Consider the following 17,795-nt stretch of genomic DNA (forward strand, 5'->3'; position numbering starts at 1 on the left):
TACGGCGACGGATTTTCGGCACAACAAGCCCAGTAGGCTTCGTGTAAGACCGAACGAAACCATTGGCCTGCACTCTTGGGCACCACTCGATGTAAAACCGATAAAAAAAAAGAGGGTAGGGGGGGGGGGGGGGCTAGATAGGATTCAAACGTCGGGCAGCGCAATACAATACGAGTCAACCCGTGGCATACCATCGTGAATCTATACACACTCCGCAAAAGTTTATTTATGGCACGAAAACTTCTTATTCCGCAAGCTCTAATAATGTCGTTTGAACTAGGGCACTCACGTAACGAGACATGTCATCTTTTCTATATCTGTGTCTATGAAAAATTTGCGTAAAATGATATCTAAACTTTTTTTTCAGCGATACTGTCAGCAGCGACTGAATGTATGTAGCTGCGAAAAACGCTACACCGCAAACGACGAGAATACGTGCTTTTCTTTTCACTAGTTTACTACACTGCAGTAATGGGCTGTCTGTTTCGTGGCGGTAATCAGTTCTACTAAATGCTCTGCAGTGTTTACTGATTGGTTATCAAACTGATTAGTTGTAGTTGCAAGTACTTTCTCCTCGCGCATTTATTCTGCCTGTAAAGAGTGCACCACTGCATACACATTATTATTGTGGTGAAGCTACTTTTGAGAAGCTGGGGCAAGCGTCAGGATTTACGATCGTAAAAGAAAATTGTCAGTTAAACAAAATATATATATGAACGGAATTTTCACGCAAACTAACATAAATAGTGATTGATTAATCAATCGGTAGACCAATCAATCAATCGATCGATTGATCTATATTTCTTTTTTTTTTTTCAGGTGCAACAAGCAGCATTCATTGGGCTTTGACGAAACGAAATATACTGTCAAGTTTTACATGCCTATTATCTTAGATTCCTGTCGTGCGCTCTCAGAATTTCTAAAGATGAAAAGGAGACGTGGTCGTAATTATCGCTTGCTGCCGGTTTTACCACTTTCAAAATTCAGCGTGGTCCGGCCTAACTGGCTCCAATTTTATTCATGTTATCTTAATACGTGAGTATTAGAAAATAGGAACATTGTATGTTATTGGGTGGTGGAGCTATAATCATTCTACGAAGAGCAGCGGGGTAAACTACGGGGGCACAACTAATTTTAGTGGTCGCCATCTTGAATTTGGGAAAACAAGACTATGGCGTCATTTCGCCCCTTGACGTCATAATCACGTGGTTCCGCTTTTGTCGGCTATATTGAACCGTGACGTGTTCATTGATATCCGAATGCGGCTGCCATCTTCGATTTGAGATTTCGAAACTATGCCGTCATCTTTGATTATGACGCCATAATCACGTGGTTTCACTTCTATCCGCCATATTGGACAATGAAATAATCACTGGAATCCAAATTTGGCATCCTTGGTTAATTAGTTGCACAACTTTTATTTCCATCGGAAATGGGCGTCCTCTTCCCTGCCCCCGGCACGCGTGCCAGGGAAGACGGGGAGTCGTGCGCCCGCGGATTAGAGGCCTCCATCTTTGATTATGACGTCAAGATCACGTGGTTTCGCTTCTATCCATCACATTGGATTATGATATCTTCATTTGCATCCGAATATGGCCGAAATCTTGGAATAATTAACGATGTCATCACTTATTTAAAATTATTGGCCGACACCTTGGATTTATAAGGGACGCATCACCAATCAATCACCAATTGGATATATTAGTGACATCCCCAATCGTTCACCGATTGGGTTGCTGTTGATTTACTATGGAGGCCGCCACATAGGATTTATTGGGGACGTCATCAATTAGCGGCCATCTTTGATATATCAATGACGTCGCCAATCAATCACCAATTGGATATACTCATGATGTCATCAATCACCAATTGGGCTGCTATATCGATTTACTATGGGGGCCGCCATCCCGAATTCCTCGGACAGAAAATTTCACGCCGAAAAGAGGTGGTAGCAGATAACAAGAAATCAAGCAACGTGATGAGAAAGAGCTAACGCTTTTAAAAGAGTATTCACGCATCGCAGACATAAAATGGCGCCGATGCGCGCGGTATCGTCGCCGAAGTAATGATTTCTATAGTAAAATGACATTCGAGCTAGTTAGTAAAGCATCTTGGAAAAGCCTTTGCTCGATGAGACTACTGTTTTGTTTAGACATCCTAATCAATTGACAAGCGAGGTGTCAGAGGCCTACGATATCTGTAAAATTCAGCTTACATGTGTTAATGACTCATCAGTTGCCCTGCTTGAACAGGAGTTTTCATATCTGGACGCGCTTGCGTAATTGCCTGAGTTTTTATGTGTTTTGTTTACCTTTGAGTATATATTTTCTGCGTTTCATGATTGATTGATTGATTGATTGATTGATTGATTGATTGATTGATTGATTGATTGATTGATTGATTGATTGAACGTCCTTTATTGAATAGGAAGGCTCATGGCCATGGATGTGCATAAACGCTTTGTTGCGAGTCAGCGCTTGTGGTGTTGTCTTCCTTGTCCCTGTCTTGTGTGCGCTGTAATGATTTCTCCTGCATTATTAACTACACGAACGAAATCAGTGTTTGATGCATAAAAAGCTAGAGGGGTTGTACTCTGCATGCTGAACCGAATGTCGAGCAATAGGTAAGACAATGCTGATTTCCATGTTTGTTGTATTTATTTTTATCACGCTGTAACGATTACGAACACAGTTTTGTGTCTGAAATAGCCGTGGTTTCTATGTTTATTGATAAAATTGTAAATTTGTGTAGAGGAAAGAGAAGGCGCAGCATCTGACACACTTCTGCTCGGGGGACACCTGACTGCGCTGTAAGGAAAGGGAAAAAAGAGGAAGTGAAAGTAGAGGGAGAGAGGTACCATATTGGAGTGCTGTGAAATAATTTCGATCACATGAGGATCTTTATTCTTTACTGACAGCACATCAGCACCTGTATTCGAAAACGAACGCTGTAGCCGCGTTTTGATCGAGAAACGCAAGGGCGTCGTTGTGTTGTGCGATGTCAGTGCACGTCAAAGATCCCTAGGGGGTCGAAGTTACTTCACAAGACTCCACTACGGTACACCTCTTTCTCTTCTTACACTTCCGCCTTCCTACCTTCTTTTACGATGCAGTTCAGGTGTCCAGCCAGAAGTGTGACACATTGCTCTTTTTCTTCACGTGATACGCGCTGTTGCTATGTGATTTATTGCTCAAGGTCAAATTTCAAAATAACGCGATATTGAAGAATGCTCGAAGTAGATCTAACGCACTAAATGTGTAAGAGAAATCATTCCATGAATATGCAATGAGTAAAAGCCAGCGCAATGAGCTTTAGATGAATATTTTTCACGTTAGATATTTTGACGTTAGAAATTAAAAAAATAAAGGGGGTCAGCTTTGATTTTGATGGTCTTCAAGTTCGTTCTGTAATTTCGCCGCTTAAAATTAAAAAAAGGCTTCTTCATTTTAGTTAATAACCTTTTAAATCGTTAAGCTATATAACGCACATAATGTCGGCCTCGCTGTACAGTCCACCTGCGCAGATTCCACAGCTGTGTCTATGATATTTTTGAAACAATACAAACCTGTAAACGTCAAGAAAAATCGCCCAACACAGTGCGACTAGGCAAGGACGAAATTGAAAGAAATTCCGAAGTCGAAGTGCGGGACATTAAAGCAATCTCTCTTTCTCATCGAGATTTGGTTGAACATTTCGAGAATTGTCTCTGCAGGAATAATTTTAATAAACCTATTAAAATATCCAATATTTCTATATATTCCTTCTAAGCGTTCAGTACTTACAACGGACCCTTACACGCCATCACACTAAGCTGTAGCTGGTGTTGGGAATCGCCCGTAACGACAGGGGTGCGGATCACTTGTACTCGCGCTTGAACAGCGAGATGTCGCAATTCATGGAGGTTTTTCCCAGCCGGTGTGAGGAAAGGAAGCAGCAGGGAGCAAACTGCAGACATTTAACCGACCGCTGTTCGTAGAATGGGGATCGTGTTCCCCGATTTCGAAGTGACAAACGCACGTACAGAAGCGCGCGCGCGCACGCACGCACTCACTCACTCACTCACTCACTCACTCACTCACTCACTCACTCACTCACTCACTCACTCACTCACTCACTCACTCACTCACTCACTCACTCACTCACTCACTCACTCACTCACTCACTCACTCACTCACTCACACACACACGCACATGCACATGCACGCACGCACACTCTCACACTCACGTTGACGCATGGAATCCTCTGTAGAGGTCACTGCCTCCGGGTAGGCATTTCAGAAAATATGGCGTTCATAGTAGTACCCTACATAACACCTTGCCCTACGTCGTTTTACATCAGATGTTTATAATTTACACTCCAGCCCTTTCTGCCACTGGTTTATTGTTTTGAGCCTTTGTTGGTTTAAAAAAAATACACAAATATGGTTTCGTTCAAAACTTGACCTAGCGTCACGGCTAGGACGAAATGCTGATATGCTTCGGCAGAATATGGATGGACAAAAGCGGTACATAGGAGACTTCTAAAATGAATGTTCAATTAAAAATGTACCGAACAAAGCAGCACAGTTTGATTCAGTAACACTGTTCTACAAAACGCTGAATTTATCACAGATTGTACTTTTTACATTCCCAATTTTCCTTTTTTTTTTTTTTTAACAAACGATATGTCGCACTGCTACTGCTAGCAAGGGAGAATCGCAACGAGGAATGCGGGACTCCAGAGGGAGAAAAACAGTTCAGCGCCGCACTTTTTTTTTTTTTCGCCGTCGCTAGGGGCAGAGTGAGAGCATAGGCGCGGAAGGAAGGGCCGTGAGAGGAAAATGGAAGAGTACTACGACACCCCTGGCAACCGTCAACGTAGAGAGGTAGCTGGCGTTCGCGGAAAGGGGGCGGAGAGCGAGAGCAGGCTAGACACTGCGAGGTTGTACCCCCGGTGTGCCCGCGCTGAGCTCTTGCTGCAGTTTGGACGCAGCTGTCGTAGAGCTCGTTGTGTTCGCTCCCTTGCGTAGGAATGCCCGGCGGCATCGGCGCGCTCTGTGAGCGTGGTGGCGACGCAGTGCCCGTGGCGTCGTAGTTGTTGGGGGGTGTGCACGAGTGGTGTGTCTGCCGGTAGGGATGCCGCGTAAGATCAACTTCAGCGTAGTCCAAGTGAGCGCCGAGGACGAAAACTTCCCAGCGTCCGAGCTCAACCTGCACGGACCGACTGTCAAGGGATGGCTGTCCAAGAAGTGAGCAGCGCCGTGTTTCGTACCCCTCGCGTTCCAACATAATTGCGTTTTAGTTTAACCCGGACGTACTTTTCGCTAAGCTAAGAGTTGACTATTCTGTTAACAAATAACCGCGAATTATGAGATCGGTGGACAAAGGAAAACTATTCCCCAGGCACAAGAAAGAGAAATACACTGCATAAGAGGAAAGCGACGCACTAAGAATGCAGCAAGGAAGGGTGCTGTTGTCAGTAAGTGGAATACAAACAGTCCACAAAAGCGATTCTGCGCCGGCAGCAACTCACTTGCTTTTCCTGCGGACGTTGATAATGCACTGGTATACGAAGGGGAAGTATTGGGCTTTGAGCGCGTAAACAAACCACACGACGCAGGCTTTGGCGGCGGGCTCTTTCATATTGTGACCACGAGCGAGCATAGTCATTTGATATAACCGTGTTACCGAGTATCGCTCTTTTTTTCCTACAGTTTACACCAGAATTGCGCATCCGCCGCACAGCGTAGTGATCCTTCACCGTCGTCAAAACTCAAAATCTAGCGAAATTAGAATGCTAAACATCGGTCTCTTCCCATCTTTATCGAAACGCAGATATATGCGCACAACTGCGTGTAATCTGCGCTTCATCGTTTTGCTTTTTTCTCCTATAAGCGAAGCTGAAATACGTGATGATATTTAGCATGCATTTTATCACTTTTTCTTTCAGGCAAATAATTATAACGCGGCACGAAGAAGCATTTTTGTATGCTAGTTTTGTAAACACGTGCTAAGGAGGTCTAAAGGGAAGGGCAAGTGCGCTTTGTCTGTGCAGTCGCATGACATGTCGGTGACGACCACTGCGCAAGTTCTACACTGGAATGGCTCACGTAGAAATCGCGCATTTAAATTCAAGGCAGGGATTAAGATCATCACAACAAAGCACTGTTTTCAAGCAATATTGATTTATAATTACGGCGCAGGATCAGATATACAAAATTGTGGGTTCAGTCTCTACTTGCATCATATTTCTCTTGTTTTGCAGTGTATTTACTTTTTTCTTTTTTATTCAGAAGTATTTAGAACCAAATAGTGTAATCAAGAAAAGGACTGCAAGCGCCTGTTGCTTTCCATCTCGGTTCGGACCAAAATATGGGCTGTTTGTAGAAATCTTACGTGGATAAACGAGCATGAGGTAAACCATACTAACAACACAGACACGGAAGGCGAAATATCCTAAAGCAAAAAAAAAAAAAATATATATATATATATATATATATATATATATATATATATATATATATATATATATTTTTATATATATATTATATATATATATATATTATATATATATATATTATATATATATATATATATATATATATATATATATATATATATATATATATATATATATATATATATATATACTACGTTCATGCCATGACATGAGCGATCCCCCTCGCGCTTTTCATCAAAGGGCAGGATTTTCAGAAGCTACTTGATCCTTGTCGCATCTGCCACATCTGCTGCACCTCCCCCCCCCCCCCCCCCCCCCTCCCCTTCCTCGCCTTTTGCTGGCCCAAACAGGAGAGGAAATAATATGATGTAATGCAAAAACGGAAAACATAAACAATCCACGAATGGCATTCAGTATGTGGCTTTGTTTCTAAAATATTTAGATTATTGCCTCATCACAATAACTACTATAAGAAAAAATACCAGCACACACAAAACTACACGTGGACACATCGCTCTGCAAAACAAAATATAAAATCACAAAAGAACGTCAAAAGGTGCTAGATTTGACATATAAAACTAGAACGTAGTTAACTAGTAGGAAAAATGGTTTTTTCCTTGTGCAGGGTGTTTCGGTCGTTTTCATTAGTAAGCAATTAAAAAAAAAAGACAAATTATGTCTGATTTTGTTTCAGATTCTGACAAATAGTTCGAATTTTCATTTGATGATGCTATGTGAAAACTGGACACGACCTGCTTTACACCTGTATTCTAGTGCGATGATTCTTTTACTCCTGCCTTTGTAAAGACGGGAACCTCTCTTTATAGTATTAGATAGAGTATAAGGTTATATTTTTAGCGCGATAATGTTGAAGTCTCCGCTGTGCAGAAAATCCATGTTGTCGGCGTTGGGAGCGAAAAATCATGGTCATGGCTCCGACAAGGTGGTACAGTTGGTAGGTGACATAGTCGAGTGCTGGTTGGCGAGCCAGTTTTCTGTCACATGTCAAAAACATACGACAGTTTGGTCGTAAACGTCAGAACTACAGAGTATTTTGTTGCATTTTTGACATGGTTCTGTAGTGTTTTTCGACTGGGCGTGCGCGAACGATGATACTCAGGAGGAGCAGGAAGACGAGAGCTATTAATATATACACAAAGGCGGAGCTTAAGACTCTCACAATAATTTTACGAAGCGAAACATGGTTCTTTCTATCACTTCTCTCATCATCATCATCATCCTGACTATACTCACTGCAGGGCGAAGGCCTCTCCCATATTTCTCCACTTAACCCGGTCACTTCTCTCTCACACACACAAAAAGATTTCTATATGACAGTTTCAAACGAGCAAAATATCTCGTACCTTTTATTGTACGTCGTCTAACACTTTTTCCTGTCCAGCGGCGCTCCTATCAGCCACTCGTTTCATGCAGAACACTGAGCACATCAGTAGAATGCTTATGTACTCAATTTATAGACTTTGCTGGCCGCTGTCTAACATATTCTAATACGTAACCTAAACATAGACTAGGCTCAATAATTTGGCCTTTTGACGATACTTGGCCCCTGGGGCAGGTTTCCAGTAGTAAGAAACATTAACTGATAAAATGTCACTGCCTTTTTTTAAGCCTACCTTCTTCGTCCGTTCCTCCTAGGTATTCAACGTACCCGCAAGAGATCGTCATCCAGTTGGAGACGAAATGCCGAATTTGTCGCATCCAGATTCTGTCCCATCAATACTGCATAGGTGAGTGCCGTCGCAACGAGACGTGCAGCAATGAGCACTTCAAGAGCTGAGACACATTGTGGATGCTGCATTTTTATTTATTTTTTTACAAAATTAACTACATTGTGTTCGCCAGTAATAACTAGAAATTGCCTTGAAATCTCAAATTAACTTATTTGACTTGGATACTACAGAACTGATTGAAAAATACCGACCGATCGAACCTACTGCCGGGACAATTTTCTTATTTGCTCTGTTTTTAGGTAATGATTTTTTTGTTTATCTCCAGTGGCATGGAGTCTAAAGCACTGTGGCTGCCACATAATGCACAATATTTCTCTGGGCTGTTCGGGACGGCGTGAGACACTTTCTAAGGCATTCGAGATAGTTGTCAAAGATTTCTTCAGCTTATTTAGAAAATTCGCCATCATCTGCAACCTGAGCGCGCTGACAGCGACGGGCATTGCGAAGTTAGACGAGCGCACCTAGTGTGTATTGACGCTATGTATGCATTGTGTAAATTGTATGTTTTGCAAAGCATTGTATGCCTGCTCCTGCCTAAAGCCTGACACTCAGGCTGGCAGTATGTTCTTAAATAAAAAGAAATAAAATAAAATAGCGCTTCTTTCGCCGCCCGCCAAACTCCCTTTCACTTGAGGGTACAAGCGCGCCCTGCCAAGTAATCTGATTGTTCATCACGTGGGCGTCACTGTTACTTGGCGATCTACGAGGTATGCGCGGAAAGTGATGAGGATGAGGAAAGCGATGAAAAACTGATATATGAAACATTTGGCACTCAGGTAGCTAAGCTTTGTTTCGTTTGGCTTTACTATTCCACGTCTTAACACGTTTACCTGAAGTGCTTAACGGGTGCGTTAGGCTTTAATTAGGATGAAGAAGGCCTAATTAAGGTCTTTAGTGCGACCCTGTAGAGGAGATGGAGATGCTGACATATAAAGTGCTGCGTGAAGGACTAGCAGCTTAGCAAGTGAAGAAAACGACTGCCGAGATGAGATGAGTTACCCGTAAACCGACTCGATTTTGCAATTCGCCCAGTCTGTATTGTTCTGCTTTATACTTGTTGGAAATATTTGTTGATGTCATATTATTGCTTGCCTCAAGTAGGTTTCTGAAATTACTTCGCAACAATTAACTAAGATGAGATTGAGTTTGCCGTATTGGTATTGTGATGTGTAGTATTTTGTTCAAACATTACTTTTTTCGCGGTATCAGATTACGCCCTCAAAACAGCTTTGTAGAGCTGAACGCGGCACCTGATATGTGTTTTCTTTATCCATTTCCATTTTCAACACCTCATGGCGTACTGCAATCGGCGATCCGGAGCATGCTTTCTTGCTCTGCCAAACCGAAGAGTAGGTTTCAACGGGCGATTCAGATCCAGACCTTGAGTTCCAATTGCACCGCCATGGCGATGCTTCTTAGCATTCAGAGTACTGCTGCGGATCGCTGATTCGAATACGCTATTAAATGCAGGCAGTGACGCTTCCTAACTTGAACCTTAAAAACGGCACTAATGGCAATTCTACTCAGTTTATTCTCAGTTCGGCTTAATTCTATTTTTACTGCAAATGTAGTTTCAAAGTTCCCACCGCACGATTTAAGCTTTCGGCGTCCACACCGAAAAGTGCTGGTAGTCGCCATTTTTAAGTGTGTTTAGAATGCCATGCTCAGTGTTTTTGTTCTTTTTTTTTTTATTCATAGTCAGCCTTAACTTGTCCGCAGTTTCTGTTTAGTCTACGTATGCTTATAAACAACATCATTATCACTTTTCATGTTTCGCCTGCTGAAAATCAACTGCTAGTTCATTGTTTTATTTCTTACCTAAACACTTTTTCAGTGGCAATGTAAATGCTAACAAAAAACAAAATCTAGAACGAACATAGGCGGTCTTGGCAGTGCCCTAAACTGCAGCGCTTGTTTGGGGGGTTCCTTATTTACAGCCACCACAATCGACATCTACGTGGGCAACGTCCCGAAAGGGCTGGACGTGGCCCTCCACAACGCCCGCTGGACTCATTTAGGGTGAGTGCACCGTGCGTCACGCTCCAACACGCCCCCTTCTCCCCCATCTCCCCTCTTTCCCGAACGCTCGAAGCGAGCGTACCGCGCGCGCCAGCGTTCCTTGGCGCCGCCACTGTCTAAGCCGCTGGGCGACTGGCCGCGCGCGGCTAACGTCCGGCTACAAACGTGCTGTCGGCGCACGTGATTCATTACTTACAGCTTTGCGCGGGTGCTTAACCGCAGTACGCGCTGCAGCCCTTTTCTTTTGCGACTCGCTTTAGGGAGCGCACGACGAAGCTCGCTGGCTTTTATCTGGCTCTGGCTTATTACACCGCTTCGAACATAACCACGACTTGGTGCATGCTTTGGTCGTGAATTGTGGATGCGCTTCTGGCTGTTCGCTTCAGTGACGATGCTCGAGCGCAAGTATAGTGTGGTTGCGTAAGTGATTGGCTAGTTGTTGGTTAAGGCAAACAGATTGCTATTTGATCTTAGGGTAACTTTCAGTGCGCGTCTTCCTTGTCAATTGTCAAGGGAACGCCATGCGAAAAACGCAGTGTTTTGCCTATGAGTAAAAAATGGCAATTGTTTATGAGACGTCGCAGAGAACCCTGCGCTATAAATTATCCCGTTTAAATGATTGTTACTCATACCTCGTTCCTGAAGCGACAAGCCAACAATCACTCTGACAGCGTACTTCATAGTATGCGCTCCAGCTCCATCTTCTTGTCTGAAATATTCCCGCCCTCCTCACTACATTGTTAGTGGGCCGCAGCAAACGTGCTCTGTCAAATATGGCGCGTGTAGTGTTCCCACCGTTCGGCTTCTCAAATCTTCATGCTGCACATGTGCTGCCTTTTTTCTACACGGTAGCGTAAGTGTCCGTGTCGAATTAAAGTCGCAGTCGTCGGTGTCGACGTTGTTGACAGTGAGCGAAAAATCTGTATTGCTTGGCAGAGTCGTAATTTCCGAGCCACTTGACCTCGCACATGACCTGCAGTGCGAATTAGAAGTGGCCGCGTGTCTCATATAGTTTACCTTTGTAAAAATAAATGATTTCTATAGGACAGAAATTTCAGACGGGGTTCGAACTCACGATCCTCAATTTACGAGATAGATACGCTGCCAACTGGGCCAAGCAAGGCTTTTCTTTTCTCTATTTCCTGTTACCAATTAAAAATACAGTGGGGCAAAAGTCTCAAAGTATAATACCACAAGATCGCTAGCAAAAAGTAAGGCTTTTGTTAAACATGGTAATTATCGAACTGGAAAATGGTATGTCTACATGAACTATTTCCATTGGTTTTATGAAATGCCACGAATACAACGCAAAGATACGGAGTAACAGAACACTAGACGGGAGCTTAAGGCAGAGCACTTCACCAAGAGACGGTGCCATGGAGGTTCAAAGTCGGTCTGTTCATACACTTATCTCAGATGAGCAATCGTTTGAAAAAAAAAAGAAAAAAAAAAAGAAAGGAGATCTTGCTGAAAAAACTGATTATCAGTGCCGATCCATCAGTCACGTTTTCCATAAGCTAAGTAGTCGAATTAAAAAAAAAAAAAGTTATCAAGAGGTGTATCAGCGTCTTGTATTGCATTACGGTGAGCTATCGAATAGAATGTGAGGTCAAATAAATTTATTTTTTCAAGGTTTGTTGCAAGACATCTAGGAACAAAATTTCGTCCTTACAATTGATGAACCAATCTCCAGTTGTCACAGGAATATCCCAAAGATGGCAGTTCACAGATGGTACAAAAATTCCCTTTAAGCTAAGCAAGGTATGCTTTTAAGGATGGAGATAAGCGGCGTTTTGTATTCATGTCACGTGGCCTTTCACCTAAAGTGGTGTCTCACAAATGTATGCTAATGAGGATGCACGGGTATGCGCGTAATTAGGGCCACACATCACCATCGCGTTATACTCTTATACGTCTTCTACTAAGTGTACCCCTAATTTTTACAGCGGCAGTTGTCAGTGCCCTTATCGCCGACAACTTGGCATAGCTGGATATTGGCGTAACCACGAAGGAGTGGGAGAAGCAACACATGCGGTGAGGAGAAAGGATAAGAGATTTTATTTGGGAGGTGGGGGAGAGAATGTTGTGACCATTGGCTGCCTTAATTAGCCAGCAATCTAGGAACAGCCCATTTTGGTATTGACGATTTTCATGGAATCGCGTCCTACTGCGATGGTGCCGTGGACTAGTTCTAAAGGAATCGGTGTGCGTGCAAAAGCATCGTTTACTTCATTGCTTGCATAATTCCCTGGCGTGTTCAAACGCGGTTGTCAGATTTTTGAAGAAGAAATACCTCTTAAGAACATGTTACATGGATGTCTACTAGCTAGCGAGATAGGCCACAGCGGAACTTTTCTGTTGCCAGCAATACAGAGAGCAGGGGAACAGAACATGATGTTTACGCGCTGCAAAGAAACACTTCCACAACACTTTTCTTATTAGGCACTCAGCTTGCATTTCTAAGGAGACGTTATGCCCGTGCTAGTGCTTATGCAAATGCAAGGCGCGTTTTGTTAGGAGACATCGCTCAGTACACGTGACTGACGGTGGCAGTTCAGACGCGGAGAGTTTTGTGTACGATTGCCTCTGCGATTGTAGAACTTGTGGTAACATGCCTGCGGTGATACGATGCTGGGTTGACCACAGGTTATAGGGTCGAATTCCGGCCGCAGCGGCCACTTTTCGAAGAAGGCAAAAAGCAAGGCGTCCGTGTGCTATGGGATGTCAGTGCGGCACGTCAAAGAACCTCAGGCGGTCGAAATTTCCGGAGCCCTCCACTACGGCGTCGCTCACAGCCTGAGTCGCTTTGGGACGTTAAACCCCATAAACCAAACCAAACCTCAACATTTACATACTGAATGGGTAAAGGTGTAAGCTTATACACCATCATAGCGAGTCGTATAGAAATTCTTATTTGACAGCGGCCTACAGACTACTTTGCATTAAAGATGCAAGTCCACAAATATATGCCGAGTTGTAAACAGAGACGCGCAGACTTCGCTCGAGGAGCTTTCATACTAATCTTACGCAGCTCTTAGGTGGTAAATCTGCGAACATTCTAAGCAACAGGAAATTTCTCCAAGAATGCGTCCTGCCCCGCGGTTTCATGTCAACACCGAGTCACCGACCTGCCTTTTTTCGCGCCCTTGTCTGGAATGTAAAGTGAACACTGGCGAAAACCCCGGTTACTTCGAGGACTTTGAGACGTCAGCGCATGCACACAAAGGGCAGCACACAGCTTGCGTTCACGCCGCCCTGTCTGCCGCTGACGGCCACGCATAACCCGGCATAGATTCCATTCTTGTTGACATATTCTTGACCTTTAAAAATAACAGTGGCCGAACACAAATAAAACTCTTAGAGTACCGAGTAGTTTCAACAGAGAGACTGGCACTGTTCTGTAAAGACACCGGACCCTTTATTTTAATGCACCTCATAAGAGCTGCCAGCAAGTCGCTCTGCGGAATAGGATAAAGTAAGTGCTCAATATCTGCAGAAAAAGTGTAATCTGCTCAGTCCATTTCATGCGTAAATTCAATTCAAAATTGCGTAAAATTCAATGATATTCAGACTATTGTTGACAGCAAACTTATCGTCTACAAACAACGTATTAAGTTCTTTTATAAGAAGCAACCGTCCACCGTAAACGGAACAGCTACGATCACGCGCGTGGTCAAAGCTGGGTGTAAGAGCACGCCCCGGTCAACCATTATTAGCTTTTTTTATAGCCAACGAAATCCTCTTGTTTAGGTCCGGCGCAAAGGCATTTGAGTTCATCATAGACTGCGCTTCACCGGGCTGGTCTCCTGCACACGACATTTTTCAGAGTTGCGCAAATTATCCTTAGCTGTCTGCGATTCCTTGCAGCATAATACTGTCTGCGCGACGTCTACCATCCAAAGGACCTGGCCAATACTGCAGACTACCCAACAGCCGAGTGACTGATAACGCCATCTGTGCGTTCGTAAAATGTATTTTGCCTATCCTGTGATGCTGTTCATGGTTACCGCTCCTCTTAACAACGAGACAGAAAGAGTACATTTTTTTATTATTTCACTTTTTGATCCCTTGGATGAAGCATTGGTGTAGAGTTGCCGTTTAGAAGCAGTGCAGGTTAAACCAATGATGTGCCTCTTTCTACTTTAGTTGAAATCGAAATGGTCTAAGCTTCGTATACTAAACTTACACTGAGCAGCCACTGAACAAACGCATATAGAAACAATGATCGAGCGGAGATCAGGGCCCATGGAGCACGGAGGCCATATGTAGAGTGGCGGTTCGCTCAAGCTAACAGATCTCTGGCAGGCATCTTTATTCTCACAGTCATCTTACGCTGAGGGGAATGGGGCATGCTGGGGGGAAAACGACGTCAGTGACAGTACGAGATCGTAGAGGAACTGCCCCAATACAGTTGACGGATTAAACCATGACATGCTGAAGTACTGTGCGCCGTACGCGTAGAAAATAATTGAAAATGTGCTTTGGCGTGGAAATTAGTTGAAATACCAGAGGTGCAGTTCATTATTTACGCAGATGATGTCATAATCTAGTCTACACATAAACGCCTTTAGACACAAAATATTTATTTGCAAGAGGCCCTAAATGCCCTAGATGAGTACATCCGCGATGCAGGTCTGGAGCTGTCACCCCAAAAGTCCAGTTACATTCATGCTGAAAATAAAAATGGAAGAAAACAATTGGCAACGAAAAGAATTACACTAAATAATAGAAATCAGGCATTACAAGAGGTGGACGAGTTGAGAGTTATTGGCCTAGATATTGTTACGTGGCGGCAAGCCGGTGAACACAGGAGAACAGAGGACAGGGAGATGTTGGATGACCGTGAGATGACGTTTAATGAATGGTTGGCGCGCCTAGAGCGAGCGCTCCTGCCCGCGCCACTGCCCGCTTCTTCCTCCTTGCGCTTCCGTAACATAACCCGGAGCCACCGAGCGATCGTCCCGATCGTGGACGAGGAAGTTTACTGATATTGATGAGTCCATGGCATGATGATGGGCGTGTCTGGATGCTTGAAGAAGAAGAAGGAAGAATAGAACGGCTTGCCGGCACGATGATTCCCGAGGAACCTTGGTCCAGGGCACTCTCTGGCCACACGTTGTCACGACTCTATGGGGTATTTCAAGGCACGCACCGCATGGCATGGGCAGGGGTCATGTGTTCATGTGTGGCGGCGTCTTGGGTCGGTAGATTCTCAGGTCTGTAGATGATTCAGTAGGGCCATATGGTCATCGGCTCTCTCGTTGTCTTGTAGTCGTGTGGGTGACGTCTCGGGTCAGTCTGCTTCGTCGTGTCTTGTGGTCGGGGCGGGGGACGGGGCGAAGGAACGGCAAGGTCTTGCTGGATCCGGCAGGCTGGGGAACCGCCATGCGATGCCTCCCAACCTTTAGCTGACGGCGCAAGAAGTCGCAGGGCGCCGAAGCTCCGGACCAAGATGAGGGGGTGGTGATGAAGTACCCAGCACCTCCAACCAAGTGTTACGTGGCGGCAAGCTGGTGAACACAGGAGAACAGAGGACAGAGAGAGAATGTTGGATGACCGTGAGGTGACGTTTAATGAATGGTTGGCGGGCCTAGTGCGAGCGCTTCTGCCCGCGCCACTGCCCGCTTCTTCCTCCTTGCGCGTCCGTAACAATATTCATAAATCTGGCAAAGGAACACAATGGCTTCATAGGACGGAAAAAGTAGCTGCGACTTCCTTGCATTTGATAAAACGCATTTCTTCAAGGGGAGGAGGTGCCCGAATGAAAATGGCAAGACGTCTTGTACAATCGGTGCTTCAGCCTAGGATACTATACCAAGCTCAGTTCCAAAGACTCACGAGGCGACAGTGGGGGAGGCTATACTGGCCAGCTCAGACCCGTTAACGCAAGTTCGGGCTACTGAGTGGGCTCAAAAGGTCGCCGAGAGCAACGGTCTTGAGGCCATCTAAGTGTAGCGCCCACAAATCGCTCATTGCTGACAATAAATGTTTTCCAATCCAAAATGGAAACAATAAATAGAAACGCAATGCGTACAATCACTGCTTTACTAAAACTTACCGCCATCTCTATTCTTCAGGAATGTGCGCAGCTCAACGTGCTGACAGAACTCATTGAACAACGAGAGGCAACAAAGAATATGAAACGAAAATATGTTATACCCATGGCATCCTTGACCAATGCGGTGACAAGGCAAACACCAACAATGGCTGACCCCCCTCCATGGGAGTTCACGACTATTGCGACGAATAAAACGACTAAGCTACGTCGTAAAGATAAGCCGGCGTCTCGCCCTCTGGTTGATGTACTCCCAGGAACCTGTAATACATATGCAGACGCGTCGATTATAGAAAATGGCGGAAGAACAGCAGATACCAGCCCGACTCACGAAGAGTTAAACGTTCATAATGAATACGAAACAGAGCATCCGGATCCGCTTGTTATGGAACTTTATGCAATTCGCGATGAAATGAAGGCCATAAATAAAATAACGGAACGAAGATTCGCTTCCAGGTACTCTGGACACAAGATAATGCTGAGAACGCCGAGCAAAGAAAAGTTGACAACCTCACACATCAAATTCCAAACACTAATATCATTAATAGTCCCACAAAAGGAAAACGGCGACCAAAGGTTTGGGTCAAAAATGTAGACGTTTCGGCTTCCATATGAAAGCCTTGTTCACTGAAAACTTCTCTCGAAGAGCGCTGCTTAAGAACTTTCAATAATCGTCCGAGGCATCTTGCATACGCAGGCGGTAGATTGCCATTGTTGCGATTAAGCGTCTTTTTGGTCTGCGTTTTCCTTTTTTGGTACTAATAATATCATTGTTCCCCGACCAGACGAGATTTCGTCAAACCTTGGACTTCAAAACACTAATACACCACCCACCAAGCTACCTTTTGATGCCCGCTCCGTTGTCCCCATCCTAGCATCCTTTCTGTGGAAAAGTACACGTGCTCTCATCCCGCCGTGCACTTACTGATAACTTAACTAGACTGGAGAAGGTATCCCTCTACCCTAGAAGGATAAGGACTGGGACGGCCCTTACCCCGTCGGTCCGGTCAAGTGTCGATGGGACTCCCAAGACATAGGACCGACCACCTGCCCGAAGTGTTCCACACCGGCTGCAGAGGTGGATGTTCGCCACCTGCTGTGGAGTTGTGCAGGAACAAGGGCCTGAAGGACACGGATTCTTCCGGAAGTAGGATTGTCGGCGACGAGGGAGGAGGATTTCCCTAAGTGGCTAATGGATAACTCTAAAAGCAAAAGTCTTCTCCAGTTTCTGGCAGAAAACGGTTTGCATTACTTTCTATAGTTTGCCTTATGGCAAGTTAGCAAAAAAAATATGTTGAGAAATCTCAGGTGGCTTTGAGAAAGCTTTCGTGTATTGGGAGGCAAATGCGTTGCCGCCACAATGGTGAAGGCCCAGCTGTTTAGAAAATCCAGCGTTGGCTTTGTGAGCAAAAAATACCCAGCATGCCTCTGGCAGGTGATTGGCAGGTGACATGGTCGGGCACTGATTGGTCGGTGGTTCGTGTGACGTCACGAGACCACGTGACATCGCCGAGAGGGCAGGACCTGTCAG

At 44.6% G+C, this 17,795-nt stretch overlaps 1 protein-coding gene across 1 annotated transcript in view; it reads left to right on the forward strand.

The window, feature by feature from the left end:
• Positions 1-5,115: 5,115 nt before the first annotated feature.
• LOC146197298 (centrosomal protein of 104 kDa) overlaps positions 5,116-17,795 on the forward strand; it is a 45,917-nt gene continuing 33,237 nt past the window's right edge. The window contains exons 1-3 of the mRNA XM_084597161.1: positions 5,116-5,228; positions 8,096-8,187; positions 10,128-10,209. Coding sequence (XP_084453287.1) covers positions 5,116-5,228; positions 8,096-8,187; positions 10,128-10,209 — 287 coding nt within the window. The remainder of the gene's footprint in view (positions 5,229-8,095; positions 8,188-10,127; positions 10,210-17,795) is intronic.

The sequence above is a fragment of the Amblyomma maculatum genome, chromosome 3 (assembly GCF_055883805.1).
Source record: "Amblyomma maculatum isolate TAMU_Amacu chromosome 3, ASM5588380v1, whole genome shotgun sequence".
In the NCBI taxonomy this organism is placed as follows: Eukaryota; Metazoa; Arthropoda; class Arachnida; order Ixodida; family Ixodidae; genus Amblyomma; species Amblyomma maculatum.